The sequence below is a fragment of the Pyrgilauda ruficollis genome, unplaced genomic scaffold, assembly GCF_017590135.1.
Source record: "Pyrgilauda ruficollis isolate IOZ18807 unplaced genomic scaffold, ASM1759013v1 scaffold9, whole genome shotgun sequence".
In the NCBI taxonomy this organism is placed as follows: Eukaryota; Metazoa; Chordata; class Aves; order Passeriformes; family Passeridae; genus Pyrgilauda; species Pyrgilauda ruficollis.
The window spans coordinates 11,373,573-11,394,851 of record NW_024531043.1 but is presented as its reverse complement, the minus strand read 5'-3'; the positions used below and the strand labels follow the sequence as shown (position 1 = coordinate 11,394,851).

At 44.7% G+C, this 21,279-nt stretch overlaps 1 protein-coding gene across 13 annotated transcripts in view; it reads left to right on the top strand.

Annotated features, from left to right (window-relative positions):
* PITPNM2 (phosphatidylinositol transfer protein membrane associated 2) overlaps nt 1-21,279 on the top strand; it is a 125,295-nt gene that overhangs the window by 52,459 nt on the left and 51,557 nt on the right. For all 13 annotated transcript variants that reach the window (XR_005956910.1, XR_005956911.1, XM_041488420.1 and 10 more), the window contains one exon: nt 9,564-9,737. Coding sequence is in view for 11 of the 13 variants with exons in the window: in XM_041488420.1 (XP_041344354.1) it covers nt 9,660-9,737 (78 nt within the window). In the remaining 2 variants the exon portion in view is untranslated. The remainder of the gene's footprint in view (nt 1-9,563; nt 9,738-21,279) is intronic.

Sequence of the window (21,279 nt, the reverse complement as noted above, 5' to 3'; positions counted from 1 at the left end):
CCTCTCTTTATAAAAAAACTATTTTGTGGAAAAAGTTGGATCCAATCTTGAATCTGCTCTGTCACCAGTTCTCTCTTGGATATTGGACCAGATAATTTTTCTGTCTCAATTTCCTTGCAAATGAAGGATAATGATGGTTGTCCCTGAGGCCAGGGCAGAGCTTTAATGTATCCCTCAAGCACCGGGAGCTGCTGCAGGGAGCAGGGCTGGGCCCCAGCCAGGCACTCCTGCTCCTGTGGCTCTGCTCTGGGTGGGTGACTCAGAGAATGTTGTTTCCTCTTTTCTTGCCAGTACCTGCATTTGTCTCCTTAGGTACCACTCCTGTCCTTGGCTTGGGTGAATTCATCTATTTTTTTTTTTTTTTTAAAGTCCTGGCTTTAGTTTCCAGTTTCAGCTCTATTTTCAATGATCATAGCGTGTCCTTTGGGTTGTATTTTTTATGGAGTGGGCAGAGTGGGGAAGGGGTGTGTTGGGTTTTCCTGGAGGAGGTGAAAGTTGGGGGTGTGGGTGACCCCTGGCAGTACCCTGGGGTCTCTGCTGCCTGAACTGGCCATTGGATCCTGGCCTGGAAGCACGTGCAGAGCTCCTGGGTGTTGTGCAGCTGCAGCTCTGGCTCCGGGCAGCAGCTGGATCTGGGGCAAAGCCAAGGCTCTGGTGCCATCAGCAGCTCCCCAGAGAGAAACCTGGAGCTGCCTGTGCCCAAGCTGGGGCTGTCCAAGTGACTGACAAAGCTTTGTCCTTCCTTAGACTTCTCAAAGAGGAGTAAGGGACAGAAATGACCCAGCAATTTCTCACCCAGACTAAAGAAGAAACAGAACTGGTCTGGCACTTCGGCCTCCTCTGTCTCAGCTGGCAAAAGTGCTCAGCTGGAAACACCCTGGAAGCCTCTAAATGGTGTGGGTGTATTTAGAGGCTGGGTGTTCCATGTTGTGGTTAGCATTAAGGATGATTTGCAAAAGCAGTAAGATGTGATGTTTTAAAAATGCACCATCACTCCGTATGTGGGATGTGGAATGGTGGAAGGGAACAAAAATCACCAGCCCAAAATGTGCTGACTAATGAACTGAAAGTGGTTATTGATTAGCTGTGCACTTTCATTACCCTGCTGCAGTCTGAGAGCAGTGAGCGATTCTTTTTTCTCTATTAAAAAAAAAAAAAGGAAAAAAAAGACTTTCAAAGGCGCTTATAAAATATTTAGTGTAATTATTTCCAAGATCAAAACTCCAAAGAAATTACCCAGCCACAGAAACCTTGTTAATCTGTTGGTGTTATGGATGAAAGACGCAACAGAGATATTAAACATTTACTGCTCTTGTGCAAAATGGCCCTGTACTTTCCACCTCAATTGCACCATTATTCATCAGCCTTCACTGCTGTGTCTGTCTTGCTCCCCATGTAAGAATTTTAGGTGTCATTACAAGTTTCTTCTGATGGAGTGGGACTTATTTTCTTTTTCCCCATTTTGCCTTTAGGCAAGGCAAGTCTCAGCCTAATGAAACCTGTGAAGTATTACAGTGCTCTAACACTGCCTTTGCAATGGTACAATGTTTTCCTCCATGAAATAGTCTTTTTAAACCAACTTTGAATGCTCATTTCCTGTTCCACATGATATTTGCATAAGTGAGGGAATGAAGTGTTTTTTCCATCAGGACTGTAACTACTGAAAAAGTGAAGTAGCTGTTGATGACCCTTTTCAGTTTGAATGGGGAGTTACTGAGGAAGCAATCCACAGTCTGTCCAATGTTGACTCAAATCCCAAAATTGAGTTTTAGTGTCTCAAAAGCAGGTTTAGTGGATCTGCAAGTATTTGGAGATAAAAATTCAAATTAACATTGAGAAATAGCCTGAAATGGGCTGATGGTTGGAAAAGATGAGCATAAAGACCCATGAATAAATAAGCTATAAAATGGGGAATGAGTGCTCTGATTGCCATTCCAGGAGAGGTGGGATATGGCTGTAATGGGTTTGGGACTGAGGGGCTTTCAAGTGCCTTGTGCAGCAGGGTAGGAACAAAAGTCACAGGAAATACATAAAGCTTTGGACTTCAGCCTCCCTGCTCTCAATTTCTTACTTTCATGCTTAGTGACTGGGAAGATGGAAGAGTGGGAGTTTTCATGACTTTCTGCTCTTGATGTTTTAATAGAAAACTGGGATTTCCAGTGCAGCTACTGATGGAGAGAAGAGAGGGGTGGTGTGGACGTGGACATTAAGAGCCTGGATGGATTTGTGGCTGGGATTTTACTACTTAATACAAGTGAAGCCTTGACCAGCTGGTGGGAACTGCACCAAGCTCCCTTGTGTTCCCTCTCCTGATTTCTGTCAGGAAGAGGGATTGTAGCACCTGGAGCTGTAAAGTGTAAATGCAATAACCTCCCAGGGATGCTACCTGGGAAATTAGATATGTTTATTTTGTTTTTAAACTTGGCCTGCCTCCCATCTCCCTGCCACTGCTGCCCACAGTGTGTGTGTAGGTTTCTGCATGCCAGTGGCCCTTCAGACTAATGGATGTGCCACCAACCAAAGAAAAATCCTGTCCATGCTGTTTGCCTGTGGCATTCCATAGATTTTTCTTTACAGTAGTTGAATGAGCTGCCAGCAATTTTCAGTCTGTTTTCAGCCAACATGCTGTACTTGCCACACTGTCAGTGCTGCTTTTATTTTTGTTTCCCTGTGTGTGTATATATATGTATGTCTATATATATGTGTCTATATATATATATTACACATCTATATTTTTGTATTTTTGTGTGTAATGTTGGCCTGTTTTCAGTGGATAATGCTGAGTCTTGGACTAAGAGCAACCCCATTAAAAGCAGGATCTGCCCAGTTCCTTTGGCTCACCAGGCTCTGCAGCCTGGCCACAGGACACTGGGGTTTGTGGCTGTTCTCCTCATGCAGACTACTTGGAAACGTTTAAACTTTAATGTCAGCATCCTTTTTAATATTTATCTTTATCCCCAGTATCAGCAAAAGGATTAGAGGCTGGTTTGTCTTTCCCTCTGAACTCATCTGTGGCTCGAGTGTGCTTATTAGTTCTTTTAATGGCTTCTTTATTAGTTCGCTATTGCATAACCTCCAGGCACGGCACGACTTGAAATGTTAATTTTCCAACCAAAGTTCAGTTGATGGACTTCACCTGATCCCCCCGGAGTCCCTGTGTGCATGGGGAGGGCTGGCTGGCCTTGCACCACACCATCACTTACAGAGCAGAAGGAAGGCAATCAGTTTTTCCTCTCCTGGGTGTTAAAAGAGTAATAGGAATGGAAAGTACAAAAAACCAGCACAATATCCGAGAATGTTTAAGCAGAAAAGGTGGTGGGTGTTGTGCACACTTTGCTGTGGTGTTACTTTCCCCCCTCCCCTTCTCCTCATGTTGCTTTGAGCCAGTATTTGGCTGCCCAGTGAACTATAACAAGATTTAATAGCTCCAGTGTTGCTATATTGCATTTGGACTGCTTCCATCCTTCAGCTGTAATAAACGTCTACTTTACAATGAGCTCTTAAATTCTATAAGTGACGTCAAATTGTATCTAATAATGGCAAAAAGATCAAGTACTGGAAATGTGACTTGCTTGCCCTGTCTTACCTAGCAATGTTTGTCCTCAGCCCCTCGCTGTGCTGCTTCCTTCGAGAGCTCTGGAGCTTGCCCCACACCTGGGAAAGCTTATTGCCACAACTGCTTGTGCTTTCCTTGTCCCCTGGCTGTGCTGCAGGCAGTGGCCAGCCCCAAGGGAGCTCCAGCTGCTCCAGCACTGGACTGCTGCAGTTGTGCAATGTGGGCACTTGTTCATTAGCTGCTGATTCACTGTGGGATGGGATCTAAGCTCAGTCATGAAGCTGGGATGTGCAAACATCTGCATGGCAGTTTTTCTCTCTGAAGATGTGACAGATGAGATGGGGGATTAGGACGAATGACCCTGCCCAGAGTCACACACTGACACAGTGGCCTTGGAGCTGAGAGCATGTGAACTGTGCAATTTTAAGGAGCTTTAACTTTTGATGAGTTTTTTTTCTTTTTTTTTTTCCCCCAGGCCTGATGAGTTTTAAAATCTGCTTAGCTGTCAGTGAGCAGGGACGACCCACGCTATGAAAACTGAAAATTGCTGATTTTCAAAGGCTCGTTCTCTCTCTTCAGTTTAGTGTACATGTGTGTGTGAGAGAGAGACAGTTTTGAGAGTAGTGATGAGTGGTTTGTAGCCACAAAGCTACTAAATAGAAATGTTGAGGCTTTTTAACCTTCCAGTGTAGACATGGCTTGAAACAGTCCCACTGGAGAGATCACTTTGGTGGGGTTGGGCAAGAAGGGGAGAGAAGGGAATGGTAAAATATGAGCACTCATTATTCATCTCCTTGGAAAAGCCTCATTAATTGTGTTTTCCCCTGACCTTTACAGAGTAGTGATCAGTCATGAGAGATTCACAGTGACACGCTCCAGCCTAGAGTGTGCTGAGCACTCACAAACCAAGAAGTTCCTCTCTGTCCTGTCTCCTTCCCGTGGAGCCAGCAGAGGGATGTGGGCAGGACAAATGCCAGGCTGTGCTGGTCCCTGTGGTGGATCTTGGCTGTGTGTGCCGCAGCTCTGGAAGAGGATTGGGCAGGCAAGGCTGGTGAGTGAGGGCTGAGCAAGGCTTGACAGCCAGTCTCTGTAGATACTCGTGGAAAGCTTCTGAGAGGCAGGGACACTGTGGACAAGCAGGATCTGAGTGACGGGGAATGGTCTTTGCAGCAATGCCACTCTGGACAGATAAAGCTGAGCAAGACTGCTCTGGGCCAGGAGGGAAACTGCCGCATTAATCAAGGTGTGAGCACCGAGGCTGCCTTTGAAAACTGCTGACTTAGGCCCCGGGATTCTGTTTCCCATTTATGCTGCAGCTTCTAAAGGCATAAATAAATCCAAGCACAGTAAGGATGCAGTGCTTCCAGTCATGGGAGAGCGCTGTGTCCTCCTCCAGGGAGCTCTGCAGGAGAGGGAAGATGGCTGGGCTGCTAAGCCTGATGTTGCTTCCCAAAGTCTAAGAGTTTGATCCACTGACATCTCTTTGATATCGCTTTCTTCAAGGAAGCATCTTCTTGGGGGATAAAGGCGATGTAGAGAGCCTAAGGAAGGTCTTTAGGGAGGAAGGTGAGGTCTTCAGGTAATGCCTTCGCTCATCCTTTTGCCATTACAGGTTTGGCTTGCTTTTCTTACAGGTGTTTCTGTTAATTATCTTAAATTTCTTGGTGATGTGAAAATATTGCAGGGAAAAATTTTCAACAGCTGAGTCAAGAATATCAATCCTTAGCTCATGAGTGTGCTCTTTCATAGAGGAGACTTTCCTCAGCTTCTACAGGGAGCACAGCCCTGAGCAGGCAGTGGGTGATCAGAACCTGAGACCTGGGGCTGGGACCTGCTTCTGCTACCAGCTGCTGTGTAAGCCTCCATAGTGGGTTTTCCTTTTAACTTTATAATAGCATAAAATGAACCTCCTGTGTGAGGCTGGAAAAAGCTCATTATAGTTGCTCTCTGTCGTGTCTGTTGGAAAAGGGATGCAGCATCCATGGCCTGAGGTGGGTTCCTGCTGCTGGGGCATTGCTCACTGCAGCCCTGAAAAGCCTCTGCTCAGCAGCCTGAGCATGGAAAAAGTGAGCTGGTCAAAATTTGTCATTGAGGTGACAGCTGGGAAGAGTCAGAGCAGCTCTTTCGTAGCCTGAACCCACGGCATGAGTGGTTCTGCTACCCTGAACCCACCAAGGAGCTGGGATTTCTGCTGTCGCACTCAGTTTCCATCTCCTCAGGGCTAGACTGGGAAGCCTGGCTGGGATTTGGCCTCCAGCACTCCAGTAGCACACTTTAACCACCCTTCACACACTGAACTTACTCCTTAATTACAAAGCTGTCAGTTGTTATCAGGCCTTTGCTACCTCCTTTAGTACCAGGGAGGCTGCCCGGGCACTCCCGAAGTGAGCCAAGTTCATGGGTTAAATGGAGAGATTCTGCTGGGTCTCTTGGTCTGTTCAGCTTCTGCAGATCCAGATAATCCTCCCTTGATTTTAAAGCATGGGCACTTTTTTTAGGGAGTTTGTTGTTGTGAGGGAGACTGTTAAAATTGGAAGTAAATGCAGCAGGCTGTGCATGAGCCTTCAGACAGCCTGGAGCAATGGCTCAGAGGTGAACCTGACTCATCTCAGCAGGATATTGACTCTGCAGCATAATTATGATGCTTTGAGAACCTGATTTTAAAATAATTGAGGTATAAAATTATGCGCCTGGCTCTCCCAGTTACTACAGCTCAGGGTATAAATTGAATAACGGGCTGTACAAATGTGCCACTTGGCTATAGCAGGAGCAGCAGCGAGTCTGGAAATGTCCTGCGTCACCGCTGCTTGCCTCTTGCTGGGAAGCCAGCTGCAGGCTGAGGTTTGCAAACAGCCTCTGGATCTTCCAGTTGTGCAGCCACAGGGGTTTGGCAAATCCATGGAAAGTCCAGATTGGTGTGGCCAAAATCCAGTGGTGAAACCCTGGCTGTTTGCTAATCCCAGCACGTGGAGCAGCTCAAACTCCTCTGGCTGCTTCCAGCAATGGGCTGGGTGCAGATGAGTGCCATGGACACATCTGGGGTGTTGACACCCATTCTCCAGAGCTGTGTGGTGGCTTCCCTGCTTCCAGAAGTGCTTTTTCCTCTCTCCCATTATTTCTGCAGACAGACTTCTGTGTTTGTTTAGACAATATGAGTGGTCTTTGATTCTCTATGAAATCCCAGGCCACCGTCCTCAGTGAGTTTTCTGAAAGGGCCATTTTGTCACCTCTGTCCCACCTGGAATGGTATTCCCCCAGATGTGAATTTGGTGAAATCCCGTGTTTTTATTTCATGGTTTGATACCTGGGCTCCACTGCCCTTGAAGGGGTAAGAACAGGTTATTTTCAACTCAAAGACAGCCCAAGCTACAAATGTACCTCGATAATTTACTTTTTTTTGCTGGTCTGGCTAAAAACCAGGCAAACAAGACAGGTGTGTTCTCTTTGTGCCTCCTTCAGTGTCAGGCTGCTGATCCCAGGTGCCTTTCCCTTGGTTTGAGGTTGGGATTTGCTCCATGGTGTTGCCCAGTGTGTTTCCAGGATTGTTTTCTACCCAGCCCTCAGGGGCTGGTTGCAGTAGCTGGAGTGGGTCACTTCCAATGGGCACATAATCAGGGGCTGCTGCTGCCTGCAGTCCTGTGGGCTGAGCCCAAATGCTGCTTTTTAATCACTGGCCACAGGGAAGGAGAAACCTGCAGGAGGGTTGATGCTGAACCCTCAGCTCCCATAAAATCTGAGCAGGAAGCTGGAGCAGGAGACAGTGCTGTGACCAGACAGGCTCCACATGCTAAGGTTGCTGCTGTGCCTGCTTGAGACCAAAATGTTGGGATTTTTAGTCTATAATAAAGTAAACCCTCTTGTGTCTCAGCCATCTGAATTATTACCTGACTGGCACTTCATTATAAACACATTTTTTTCCAATGTTGGTACTGGTTTCTTGCCATTTTACTGCCTTTTAGGTTCTGTTTTTTTGTTTTATTCATCTCTTTCAATCAATAGAAATGTCCTGTTTTTAGCAAGCAGCAAGGACAGATGTGACTGATGTCCTTATGATGGAGCAGAATCACTTTCAGAGCATTTGGGGAACAAGGGGAGAAGCTTTTCAATCTAATTTTCAGAGATCTCTAGAGCACAACAAACTGCTCAAGACGTGTAGCTGAGTCTCCCACTGGCATTAGCTCCAACAGTTGGGATCCTGGAGTTGCACCATTGCAGATCTGGTCCTTGAGATCCATCCTGTGGTGGTAACTGTTCTTCCTTGCCATGACACTAATTAAAAACCACTTAATGAGATTATCTTCACCTGTTCTGAAGGATTAGTTTGATGGAGGAAATCCTGTATGTGTGTGGATTCACACACTTCTGTGCAGAGCTCGGCGGTGTAGGAAAGCAGAGTTTTCCCAGAATTATTCTCTACAGGCTTTGCCATAGCAGAGACTTTTTTTATCCTCCCCTCCACAGGCACAGATTGCTCTGACAGCAATAAAATGTGGCAGAGAATTGAATTTGGAAATACATTGTTTAGATGATGCAGCACCAGACAGATCACTATTCCAGAAGAGTCGGTCCGGGGTGGATTTGCTTTAGTGCCAGATTGGAGATGTGGCAGTCACAGGGAGGAGAGCTGGGGGCACCGTGGCACGGGGCTGGGTGTCCCCTGGGCCAATGTCCCCCAGCAGTGTCCCCGTGTGTGCTCAGCACTGGGGCAGCTCTGGCAGAGACATCGCAGTAAACCTGGGTTATAAACACTGAGTGTTGTCCCTGGTTGCTCTGTGACCATGGGCATGTGTCTGAGCCTCTCTAAACCTCGTAAAAGGTTGGTGAAGTGTTGTGCAAACACCGACTGGCACTAAGGGCTGTTGATAGCGGTGCGGTTTCCTGATTCCCACATCGTGGTTTAATCCACAAGATAAATTGGTTGGGGTTATTCTGTTGGTTGTTTTCACCAGTCACAGGGCTTGGGGCTGGTTTGGCTCCAGCAGCTCTGTCTGAAGGGGTCCAATAAGCAGGCACAGCAGAAAGGTGGATTTTGGTGGGAGCCAAGTGAGTGGTTTGTGTGCTGTGAGAGCCATCACCAGATCCCACCCAGGCTGACTTGGGCTGATAACAGACTTTGCTTCTTGCGTCCTCTTCTCCTCACAGTAATCCCTTTATTTCCCTCTTCCTTACATAAAGTTATTGTCTTTATCCACAGTCCATAGGGGATATTAAAGGTATTTGAAAAGTTCCTGCTTTGACCTGTGGTGTAGTAAATGCTGTATTCCCTGAATTCTTACTAGTAATTCTGTTACAGTGCCTTGAGGTGGGATACGATGGGATTTTTCTCTGTTGCAGTGTGATCTTTGACTGTCTTCTCATGCAGTGGGAGTGTAAAAATGAGCCTGACTTTGACAGAAGTGACAGGAGGATCTTGCCAGCAGACTGTTTTGGAGGTGCAAAAAGAAAGGGTCCTAGCAAGACTATAATTCAGAATAAAGCAGGGAAGAAAAGTACATTTCTGCTGTCTTTATTCTTAGAATCCAAAGGTCTTTCTTCATCAGATTGTTACTGAGGGCTGAGGAATTTGAATAATTGCCTTTTCTTGCTGCTAAATGAATTTGAGAAGATAAAACCTGATGCTTTTGAGAGGATGCATCTCCAGGTGTGTTGCTGACCCTGGAGACTGTGGGCAGCAGCTGACTATTCATTTGGAGCTTTTGTCACATCTCTTCTGTGGAGATGCTGTTGCATATGAAAGTCTGATTGATACTATGGCAAAGGTCAGGAGAGTAATAGCTTTGATGGTATCCCCTGAAGCAAATCAAAATTCTTCTGAAAGATTCTCTTCAATTTGGTATCAAAGGTCTGGTTGCACTCCAGGGATTCTTCTCTCTGCTATTATGCTTATAGCTATTACAAAAATTAATGTTTGCCTGTTGTTTTTTTTCTCCTAAATAGGATGTTCTGCCATAAGAATGGAAAATAACCACTTCTCTCTTTCCTCCCCCCTCCTTTCTGTCTGTTTCAGGGATCCTCGATGCATTTCCTTGCCATTATTTAAGGAGCCTTTACTAAAAGCTTTTGGATTGTGTTTCTGAGCGGACAAGAGATTTTTGTATCCAAAATGCTCATAAAGGAATATCGCATTCCTCTTCCGATGAGCGTGGAAGAATATCGCATCGCCCAGCTCTACATGATCCAGGTCAGGAACATCCTGCTCCCTGCAGGGCTCTGGGGGCTCTCTGGGGGGCTGGGGGAGAATTCCTGCAGGATTGGATGTTTTAAATTTGGATTTTGCTGTTTGCTTATAAAGGAGTAATGGGGAAAGTAACACAAATGTCAATTTCTGACTTGCTTCCTCTTCTGCTTAAATTGGAGAACCTCTGTCTGAGCTGGCTGGGGAAACACAAACCTGTTCCTGTGGAAGCACTCAGCCCAAGTGTGTGGGAACCTACTGCAAGGGATCAAGCTGTAGGGCATAAACAGGCACTGATTCCAGCTGGGTGGTGGTTACTGGTCGTGCCAATTCCAGTTGCAAACCAAATTCTGTTCTTTTCTTGGGAAGCAACAGTCCAATATAAACTTGAGAGGGTAAACCAAAGGCATAATTTGGAATTAAGGGAGGAAAAAAAATAAATGTAATATATGTGTGCTCATATCCCACAATGAAGCAGATACTAATCGGTTTAGGCATAAAATGTAGATTATTTTTAATAGGCTTCTAAATACTGATGGGAATTTTTGCAGAATTCCCTGTCTGCAGTAAAGCAGTTAATTAAAATGTTGGGTTTTTCCTCTGTGCCCATATTCTCCCAGTGTTTGAAATTCAACCAGGAGCAGTTATAAAAGGAAATGAAACTGAACTGTTATTTCGTTGTCTCACACTTTAAATAAAATGTAATTTTGCTCATCCAGCAGAAAACACACATCTAATATTGAGTTTGCAGGAGAACTCTGCTTTCTGAAGTGGTGTTAGAAAAATCTGCTTTGGCTTAGAACCTAAAATAAGGGGAAAAAGCAAAACCCCCAAACCAAAGCAGAAGCACAGTTCACGCATTTCTCTCCTGACCACCACCTGTGTTCCTTAAGGATTCATGCACTTGGGCTTGACTGCTGAAAGAATGCATGGTGTGTATTTTGCAGTAATTATGGTCAAATTCAACTTTCTGACACAAATGTGTCATCTTTTTTAACCTAAATCTTGGCATCAGGTAAACATTTTCCTTAGGTGGCTTTGTTTTTCTGTACCTTTTCCTGATGCTGTAGCTGCTTTGAATATTAGTGTAATTATTTTGTTAACAACTTTGTCTTCCTAATTTGTCTCAGCTGCTTTACATGAAGAGCTGGTGGATGGCAGCAGAGTATTATCTGTGCAGAACTTGTCAGTGAGCAGCAGAGCGTAGGGGAGAGTGATCTGATTAGGAAGGAGGAACCCACCTGATTAAACAGAGGATGAATCCTTAATTGGGGAGTGTCTGTGGAGCCTCCTGGGAATTCTGGAGGATTTGGTCAGGGAGGTGGATTTGCTTTTTGATCTCAGAAGTTAAATTGCTGGTTTTTAGTTTCCTTAATGCAGAACATTGAGTTCTGCTTTGTTACTTGACAGGGATTTTGGCCATATATTAAAATCAAAAGGGCATGAGAAGCTAAAAGGGTTTCATGCAAGGGGAAGTTCACCAGCTTGAGAAACTACATCTCCAAATTGCCATCCAGCCCTGCTTTAATTTTCTACTGCATTGCCAGGCAGCAGAGTAAGGTTTCCTCTTAGCTCAGGTGTCAAGTCAGGTTTCTATCTCCCCCCACTCTCCTGGAGCAGGGGGCTAAGCTGGAAACACTTGATGGAGCCCAAGTCTGGGGGAGCTGGAGGAGTGCATGACAAGCAGGGGACTTTGCTGTGTTACTTGTACAAGTAGCACAAGAGGAAAAGTTAGCTGTGCTTTTCCTTGAGAATACTAGTTTCAGCTCAAGTTTGAAATAAACAAAAAGCAATAACAAAACAAAGACCACTTAGGGTAGAGTTCATAGTTCGGTAGCGATTTGCTTCAATTGTTCCTGCAGTTGGTGGAAAGATTCCTGCTGGCTGAGCTATTCCTAGACCAGGATATCAAATGTTTCTTTCAGTTTGATTTAAAAGTGGAGGTTTTGTCTTTGAGACGGGCAGTGGGGAAGGAGCAGTGGGGAGCATGACTCTGTCCTTTTCAGAGAATGACAAAGTGCTTCATGTCCGTCCTTTTATTTTACCTCTGGAACGCCTGAAGAGGCCACAGGAGAAGTAAGTTCTGTGTGTTGAGCCCCCTTATGGGAACAAGCTGAGATGTCTGTGCAAAGCAGCAGTGGAGAGGCATTTCTGAGAACTCTGTGGCTGAAATGTGGAACAGACTGTTTTGAAGTAGTTCCTGGGAAGAGGAGCGATTCTTAAAGGCAAAAGGTTAATTTCTGAGACATTTGTCATGTACAGAATGGTGGCATTATTGCTGGCAGCACCAGGCAGCCTGGTCCTGTGAGAAGCACTTCTCCAGCAGTGCAAAAGGAGATGTCACAATTGCTCCTCAAGGATTTCAGGGAGCCTCAAGCACTTGAGGCATGTACTTGAAGTTGATCACTCGTTTACCTTCAAGCTCATGAGTGAAAATTCCCATTAAATTCCAAACCAGTTGGTACAAAGCTGCCTATTTTTTTTTTAATCTTTTTGCCTAATCTTTTTGCCCAATCTTTTTTGCCTACGTTTTCCTGGATTTCAGCATTGTCCAAATGGAAGTTCTCCAAAAGGCCCTTCTCCCCTGAGCCCTGTGGTGGAGGTGGTGCCTCAAAGCCATGTGGTCAGGGATGTTCAGACTCAAGCTGTAGTACTGTCATCACTTTTCAAAACCATTTCCATGTAGATTTTTGCTCTGCAGTGGAAGGATCAATCATCTGTTTCCATGGGAGAACAATCCCTTCCTATTCGTAGAAGTCTCAACAAAACTTTCCACCAGATTTGTTGTAAGCAGCATCATGCCCAAATAGCAAAGGATCCTTCCATTAAATGGGAACAGGCTGTACTCATATTTGCTGTGTTTACTGGATGGGAGAATTAAAATTGTGCAGTATATAATCCACATCTCTCTTGCTTCTCTGCGCCACTGGGCAGGCGAGACGTGCAATAAATCATTGTGTGCATGCCTGTGTTGCTCTGTAATTCCTCTTATAACTACAAGTTCTCCAGGCTGGTGTATAAAGCTGTGAAAACTGAGATGAGTGGCCTGCTGCTTTGCTTTTTAGTGGTTTTTTAAAAATTTGAGGTGAGAGAGCAAAAAGTCTCCTAAGTTGCTTTCTGCTGGCTTCTGAAATATTATCTGCAGTCAGTGGTTTCAGTACTTTAAGTAGCACTTAAATTCTTCCCTAAATAAGTTAATTTTACATTACAGCAAGGACTTAATGTACCCTCGACTTGCTTGAAGCCTAGCAGATCTGAATTGTTTTTCTCTATTAAATTTCAGACTTGAATATCCTTCCAAGGGAAACCTCTCACGCAGCATTGTCAGCCTCTCCAGGCTGGGAGCCCTTGCTCCATCCAGAGCAGTTGGGTTTAGCTTTTCCATAGGCACAAGACCTTTTTGAATCATTGCTGAGGTTTTGTCTCTTTTTAGGTCCAAATTAAAACATACTAATTTTTATATCTGAGCTAAGAACCAGCAATCTTCCTTCCTGGTTTTATTCTGGTGCATAAAACAGGCAAAATATTTCAAAACAGTGAAATTACTCTTTATACCTCTATTAATGTAACTTTTCCCTGAAATTTATGTGCACATTTAAAAGCCAGTCCTGCTTCCAAGGGCGAGGGTTTTTCAATGAACTCAGCCTGGAGCTGAATTGTCCATGGGATTGGGAGTGTTTGATCTGGGGAAGCTGCAGGCTGATGTCCTAAAGTAAGCAGAGAGGAGCTGGACATAAGCACTGCAATGAGATCCATGAAACACAAACCATTTATGGAGGGAGCAACTGTAACCATCTGTAGGGATTTGTTTCTTCCTGCAGAAGTTTTGAGCCAAGGACTCTGTCCTGGATGTCTTCTCAGACTCTGCACATCACATCCGAGGTGTGAGTGCTGTTTCAGTCTCTGCAAGGTGAATCCTGCTGGGCACAAAGGGATCTGTGTTACACATTAGAGAGATCTTATTAAAGGGTCTCTTAATTCGTCCTCTCCTGAATCCTGCATATTTTGGTCTCAGCAGCAATCTTTTCCTAGAACACAGGCATCCTTACCTTGTGTGTTCAGGGAATCTTCCTTTCTGTACTCCTCCTCCTCCTCACCCCAAAAACAATGCACACATTAACGTAAAGTCTCTGTTTCATAAAAGCCTGAAATACGAGCCCTGAATGCATTTGTTGGGATGTTATTAGCCAAAGGTCAGTCCTTTTATCATCGTAATAATGTTCATTACTGTGCTTCCACATGCCATGAGATTCCAAGAGACTGCTGCCCTTCTGACCCTTTCATAAGACAAGAGAATTCCTCTTGTTATTAAAACTTATTTTTATATCAGTGTGCGCAGCTTGCTTGTCTCTTGTAAATAACTCTGGTCCTCATTTTGTCTACACAGATTTCTCTGGGTATTTGTGACCTTCCTCCAAAGATAGTGTGCTTTAAAAATATTCTTCTGCTGGACCTAGTGATTACCTTTTGAGGATAAGACTTATTTTAAGATGCAGCGTCATCCTTTCGAGTTAATAACGTTAATACTTTGTCATTCATCACTTTGAGGGTCCATGACTGGGAAAGGCCTCTGGCCCTGTTTGTGGCACTTCATGGAAGATAACCCATCTGCTCAACACTGCCTGCTGAACTCAGGCAGAATCCTGGGAACTGAGGGCTTCTCTCATGTTTTAACATGAGCCTCTCCTCTACCGTCCTCCAGGGCTTTGCATTTATTGCCTTCCCTGAAAAATGAAAGCATGTTCCAAGCATCTGCACTGTGCTGTACTCTCCTGTCCTGGCTGCTGATGGAGTATCCCGAGTCACTTCCCTCCTTTCTGGAGGATCGTGGTTTGTCCATCATCTCAGTTTCCACACACCTGCACTGTCCTATTTTCCCCTTCATTTCCGTGTAGCTCTCAGGAAGCACTTTGAGAACAGACTTAAAGCTCTGCTTGGTGCTGGTGGTAATTCTTGAGGCCCTGGCCTGATACCCAGGTGCAAAAGTCGTGTCCCTTAAACCCTCAGCTCTGCTTGGCAGTTGCCAGCAGGCTCAGCAGATGGTGAAGGATTGATTGAGTGGGGGAAAGCAAACTAACCCTTCATCTCTGGACACTGAAAACTGGATGGCTGATTATTTTTGTTCTGCCTGCAGATGCCTTGGCCATCTGCACAGACAGACATTTATGCTTCAGTTTTAAAGCAGGTGATGCTGCTGACAGCTCCAGAGACCCTGGAAGGCTCACAAGTCTAAAAGCAAAGCCTGGTTTGAAGCTTTCCCTCTGGTTTCTGTGTTGCAGCGTTAAAAACCTGTGGCTTCTGTATTCTCTCTTTTTCCTCCGGTTTTCGTAACCTTTTCTTTGTGACCATGAGGATTTGCATCCTTCTGGAGGAGGAAAGGCACTTGCAGGTGTTTAGTTTTGGGGACAAGGGCAGTACAGTTATGTTTGGTGGTACCACACTTGGGGTCTCATTTGCACAGGTGACAGTGACACCCATGCAGATTATCATTTTGGGAAAGCATACAGAAGGAGCAAACACCTTTTCTACATCTACTTTTTTCTTGGTTTGTAGTCATTATCCTTGAATTCTTACATTGGGATTCCATATCATGTTCCAAAAAAGATTGATTTTAGGGTAGTGAACTTGATGTTGCCTTGACAGTTTGTGTGCTCTCTTTCTCTTAACAAAGGTGAATGAAGCTGAACGCAAACAATTTTAAACTTGCAGATTGGCACTAATTTTAATACAGGACACAGCACTGCCAATCCTACTAAACTTGTTGGCTGTCAAAACCCGTTTCCTTCTGTATTTTTTTTATTCTTATGAAAGAAGGACAAAAATATTGACTGGGATTAGGTTCTCCCTTTTTCAAATACCTGAAGGCAAGTAATGAATTAAGTATTAGGAAGACTATGGGGATTTCTTTAAGCCAGTCCTGTGGTATTTTAGCACACAGCCCATTGTTAGTGAACAATTGCATTGGGTTCTTAAAGTATAAGGGATGTAGTCAGAGGATTAGATTTGATCCAGAGCAGCCCAAGTTGAAATTTTGTCTCTGACTCACAATATAGTAATGGGCAACTTGCTTTGCCTCCCTTTAAACCAGGGACAATAATTCTCACACACAGTGTCTGTGGAATAGTTAATGCAGAGAAAAATCAGTTTAAAGACATGGAAGGAAATACTTGGAGTAGATGAAATACTGAGCTGGAAGTGTAGTAGACATTTGAAAGATGAGGCATGTGGGGTAAACAAGTTTGAGGTATCTCCATAATAAAGTGATCCCTAATTCATGTGCCTGTGGCACATCCAGCCCTGACTCTAAAGGACTGTGACTGGGCATCTTTGTAAGGCAAAGTGATTAATGAGTGGCCATGAGAAAGGTTCTCTTAATGCTGTAAATTTTTTATGACCCTGCACAATTGATTGTCCCCAAAATACCCTGTTTTTGTACAAGCAGCTTCATTAATATCTAGCCCTGATTCTAAATAATGCAGTGCCTACAACACGAAGTGATGTGTGTACAAAGTGATGCTGTGCCTGTTTCTGCTTCGCCTTGCAGGAGCCTGGTGCTGACAGCCCAGCCTGCCTGCAGCTTTTAGGGCTTTTTTACAAAAAATTTGTGTTCCATTACAAGCAAAGCAGCCAGGAGTGCAGGTAACATGAGAGAGGTCCTTTCCTCAGGGCCTCCTGCATGCCCAACTTTGCTTGTGCAGCTCTACATGTGCCTCTCTCTGACAAAAAGACCCTTCTTGGTCCCCTCATGTGCTGGATGTCCCCTTGGAGGCAGCATTGAGGGTGATTACGGGCTTGCCTGGTAGTCCAAATTCTTGCTTGGTAAACTTGAGGGAAGATTCCCCCCCCCATAAAATCCTTGCCACAGGCAGGAGCGATCAGGTGGCATCTCCCTGTGGAGGTGGAAAGGACCCAAAAGGGAACCTCCTGGAAGCTGCAGCTCATCAGTGCTGGGTTGGGAAAACAGAGGGTGAATACTTTATGGTTCCTATCAGAATTAGGTGCAGCTCGTGAGGTATCAGTGTTTGGGGACAGGGCAGCACCTGGCTGGAATGAAGCACTGCATATTGCCCAGCCCATTGATCAAACCTGCAAAGGGGGTGTTTAAAACAGCTGCTCTTTTGCCTTTATTAATGAAGCTGTTGATGAGGAACAGATTTCTTTCCCCTCTCCCCAGGGTTTCAGGTCATTCCCGTGTATTTGGAGCAGTGAGGCTCAAAGTGCTATTGTAAAGCCTTGTGTTCTGATCGTTATCTTGTGACTCAAACTAACCTTCCTCCCTGAAATAAGTACTGACATGGCCTTCATGTTGTTTTTTTGTTTTGTTTTGTTTTGTTTTTTTTTAACAGCACTAATTGGATTAAAGTAATTGTCACGCGTGAAGGATGCATGTTAGAGCACAAAGGGCACAGGGGAGGCTCAGCTGTGGGCACCATGGTTACTGTGACATCACTGGTTTGCTGTTCCCAGCAAGGATTCAGGGCAGCTGAAGCTGGAGTGAGGATGGCCCAAACTGGGGGATTGCTGATGCAGCCCCTCCCGTTGCCATGGAAACAGAGGATGCAGTTTAAAGTTGCCTGCATGCATAACGTGGTGCTCATGGTGTAAACAAAACCAGGGTCCTGTGGTGCCCACAGCTTCTGGAAGGGCAGGAATGGTGTCATGGGCAGAGTGAGGAGCCCTGTTGTGGTTGGACTTGTTTTCCCATTGACTTTACTGTGCACAATGAGACAGAGTGAGCCTTGCTTTGAGGGACAAGAGCAAAACTCACAAGTCCCTTGCTGTCCTGAGCAGTTTTGTGGTTGAGGGACTGCCAGTCCAGCTTGATGTAATTGTTTCTGATTGGACCTTACAAAGTGCAGGCTCAAAAGTTCTGTTAAAACCATCCCTGGGATAACAGGGTTTCCATTATTAAAGGTAAGCCCATGCCTACCTTTAAGATTGTCTTTCTAATATAACCATTAAGATTGTTCTCAACTCCTGCAAAACAGGAGTAGAGAAGCTTCCCAGTTTGAGGACTGTTTTACTATATTTTGAGAAAGGTCCCTACTCCAGCAAAGAGCACTGTCACAAAATGGTTGGGGTGCTGAAATAGGGATTCAAAGATCTGGGTACTGGATCTGCCCTGCCAGCAGCTCTGTGTCTTCAGGTTACTTTTTCTTTCTCCAAAATGGTGCTCTCTTGTTGATTCCATGACCTTTAATATGAGGGGACTCAGCTGTTCTGACTGGGGCACAAATGCCTCTGACAGCCAGAAGTTGTGTGTGTCATTGTACTTCAGTACTCTCCTGCCTAAGCAACAGTAAGGGTGATTTTTATTTTTAATTTAGTTCCTGTAACTTCCTGTTTGCTTTCAGAACATTGTGCACTGATAAAATTATGTTGGTTTTGATGTGACAAGAAGTTCTGAGTTTTTGCTTCTCTAAGAGTGGAATAGCTCCATCTCCTCTGCTCCCTTCTTTTACTCTGAACAAAGATCTTTGCTCAGGTATTGCCCTGGTTATGGTGATATGATTTTAATTGAGTGTTTCAGGTCTTTGACACACACTTACAGAAAAGAAAAGAACAAGTTGTAAAGTATGAAACTGTGGTACTTTTAGGATAACCCAGCATTTTGTTTTCATAGGTAGGTTTTGGTTACCTGCAGTAAATAGTGACCATGAATGGGGCCTGGTCTATCAGATATCTGCATCAGCAGGCAGAAGGTTGCTGGTGGTGAAAGCAGATTGCTGGTAATGAATTAGATGTCAGCTCAAATGCTGGTGAAGGAGTGGTTAACAGAAGCCAGAGCTGAGTCATTCCGCAGCACAGGCGGCTGGAGGCAGAGCTACACCCTGAGCAGGCACACCCTGCCTGGGCATGGTACCCATGTGCAGCAGTCCCTTGCTGGGAAAACCCATTCAGAACAAACCAGGCATTCCTTGCAGGACCTTTTGGTGTTTCCCAGTGTGTCCATCATTGGCTTTCTGGTGCTGTTTTTTGGTGCTGTTTAATTCTGGCAGCTATGGCTGGAATGTGCTGTTGTATTTTGTACTGGTTTGTTTGTGGTGTTTGACTGCTGATACTGCCACAATAAGCCAAATTACATGGCTGAGACTAACAGGCTGCTTTTCTCATAACCTCTCCCAGCTTTTCTGTTAAAGTTTGCAACATGCAAGGTCCCAGCCACAGTGTCACTGGTACCTCCTCAGTACCTGGTGCCTGCAGGTGAGTGAGGATGGCAGCTGCTGGATCATAGCAAGGCAGGCTCTTGGTGGTGGGAAGAAGACACCACTTTGGAAAATCAATTGTAAGAGTGAAATATCCCTCAGCCTAAATAATGTTCAACGGGAGATAGTTGGGAATATTTTTCCCTTAGTGTATGAAAGAGATTGAGAGCAAAGAGTTCATTCCTCTCCCCCAGCGTAAATTTTGTTTGTACCTTGAGTGCCATTACACTTTCTTTCTAAAACTGAACAGAACAGGTCTAGTTGGTGAAAACAGGTCTTAGAGAGCTCTCCAGTGATGTCAGGATCATCTTGCTGAGCAGCTTCAGGCATTTTTGTGGTCTGATGGATTGTGTGAGGCACTTCATGCTTTCTCTGGTTCCCAAAGGAAAGGTCTGTTTCTGGGGACTTAATTGGTGTTTGTGGTAGCCTTAGCATCCAAAACAATAAAAAAATAGTAATTGGTCATAGAGAATGTTTTCTCAGCCTCCCTTGCCACAACAATATGAGCAAGTATGTTAGTAGGGTCCTCTGGGGATATTTGCTGTCATGTTCTTGTTCTGTGGTTACAGAGATGTCTTTGCTGTCCTTGTTAACTGAAACCATCAGTCAGCTGGAAACTTCTCATATCCCTATCTAAGTGGGCTAAAAAAATCCTGAGAGTTCAGTGTTATTTTAATGCATTCTCCCAGAAGAGTTTTGTCCAGACTATCAAAATACCCCCTTTCCAAATGGGAAAAAAAAAAAGGAAAAAAACACTCCCAAAAAAATCTTCTGGTTATTGCTTCCAGACAGTGATTTGTGTCTTCCTTACCCATGGATGATAGGTCTGTCAAGCATGGTGCTGTCAGTCTTCATAATTGGAGTATTCTCAAATCAGAACTCTCGAGGGTCCTGTGGCACTGTGTGACTGCACTGCTGAAGGGAAGTAAGAACATCAGGAAGCTAAAGCATCCCAAGCTTTTGTAAGCACTGTCTCACTTATTTAGATTGAGAGGTTGTACTGTAAACAATAATCAGTGGTAAACAAGGTGAGAATGTAGTTATAATCTATTTTGGAAAGTTAGAGCATGCCTGGATCACCCATTATCACCATGCAGCCTACCCTGTCCTGACTGTTCTCTGCAGGAGCATTGCCGTGCTCAAAGCAGTTACAATAAAAACTTGAGGAGAAGCTAAACCAGCTGAGCTGTTTGCAGTGCTGCTGTTGGCTTTGCAGAGATTCTCTGCTTGTAGACCTGAGCCTGTGAGCAGCCTGGGCTGGATTCCAGGGCAGGAGCACAAGGAGGACTCTGGATTAGATTAGTATTCTTCTTGGTGTTCTGAGTTGGTTGATGGGGCTGTTTTTCTTCTAATTCCCCAAAAGCAAAACATTACAAGGCAATCTTAATTTACACAGCCTGACTTGTGAATTTCTCCAGCTGATCCAATAAGCCACATCCTTAACTGTTTGATCCAGCATTATGCATTCCTGTTCTGGGAATGCTGTTCCTTCAGCTGTGCTGAGACTCCTTAGGCTGTGAAGGTTTCTGTTGCCATCAACCATCATTCCTTTATGGATCTGTGTCCCACTAGAAAAACAAACAAATTGCATTGAGTCACCTGGTTCTGTTCACCTGGGCCAGGTGATTTGCTAGACTAAGGCTTTGCAAGGTCTACTCTGGTTGGGAGACACATTTCTAACTGGGAAAGGAGATGGAAGATCTGAGAACTGATGAACCTGCCTGTGGAAGGCTCTGTTTACAGCTGTTTGTCTGCTGTTGAGAAGGGCAGATGATAAATGGGGTTAGGCTGGCCCAGTGGTTAAGTGATATTCATGGGAATTATTCATCTGTGATTGTTGTGCTGAGGTCATGTGCTGTGTCCCATGCTATGCTGCTGTGCCAAGAGATTTATTTTAATAGAAGCCTTTAAGTAACTGGCATTCTTGCTAATCATGGTGCATCTGCTTCTCTGGGTTCCCTGTTATGAGTAATTTAATGCTATTACTTTAGCTAGAAGGGATCTGTGTCACCATCTGTCCTGAAAAGCTATTGATGGGGCTGTGGGGAACATGGAGTGTCATCAGCAGGAGAGAGGGACTTGGAAAGGGATGACTGGATTTCCTCTTGTAATACAATATGAGATGGTTTACTGTGATTATGGGTTAGATAACCTGCATATAGAGGCTGTCAGCTACTCTTTGATTTTGTTGGGGACCATTCCTCAGGTATTTATAGAGGGGGAAGATGCTGTGTCAGTAGTGAGTAGCAATGACCCAGGTAATCTGCTAAATAAAGTCTCTACCTTTCTCCGAGGCTGAAACCTCTGAGGCTGACCCTCAAGTGCCTGCACATCAGCACCTC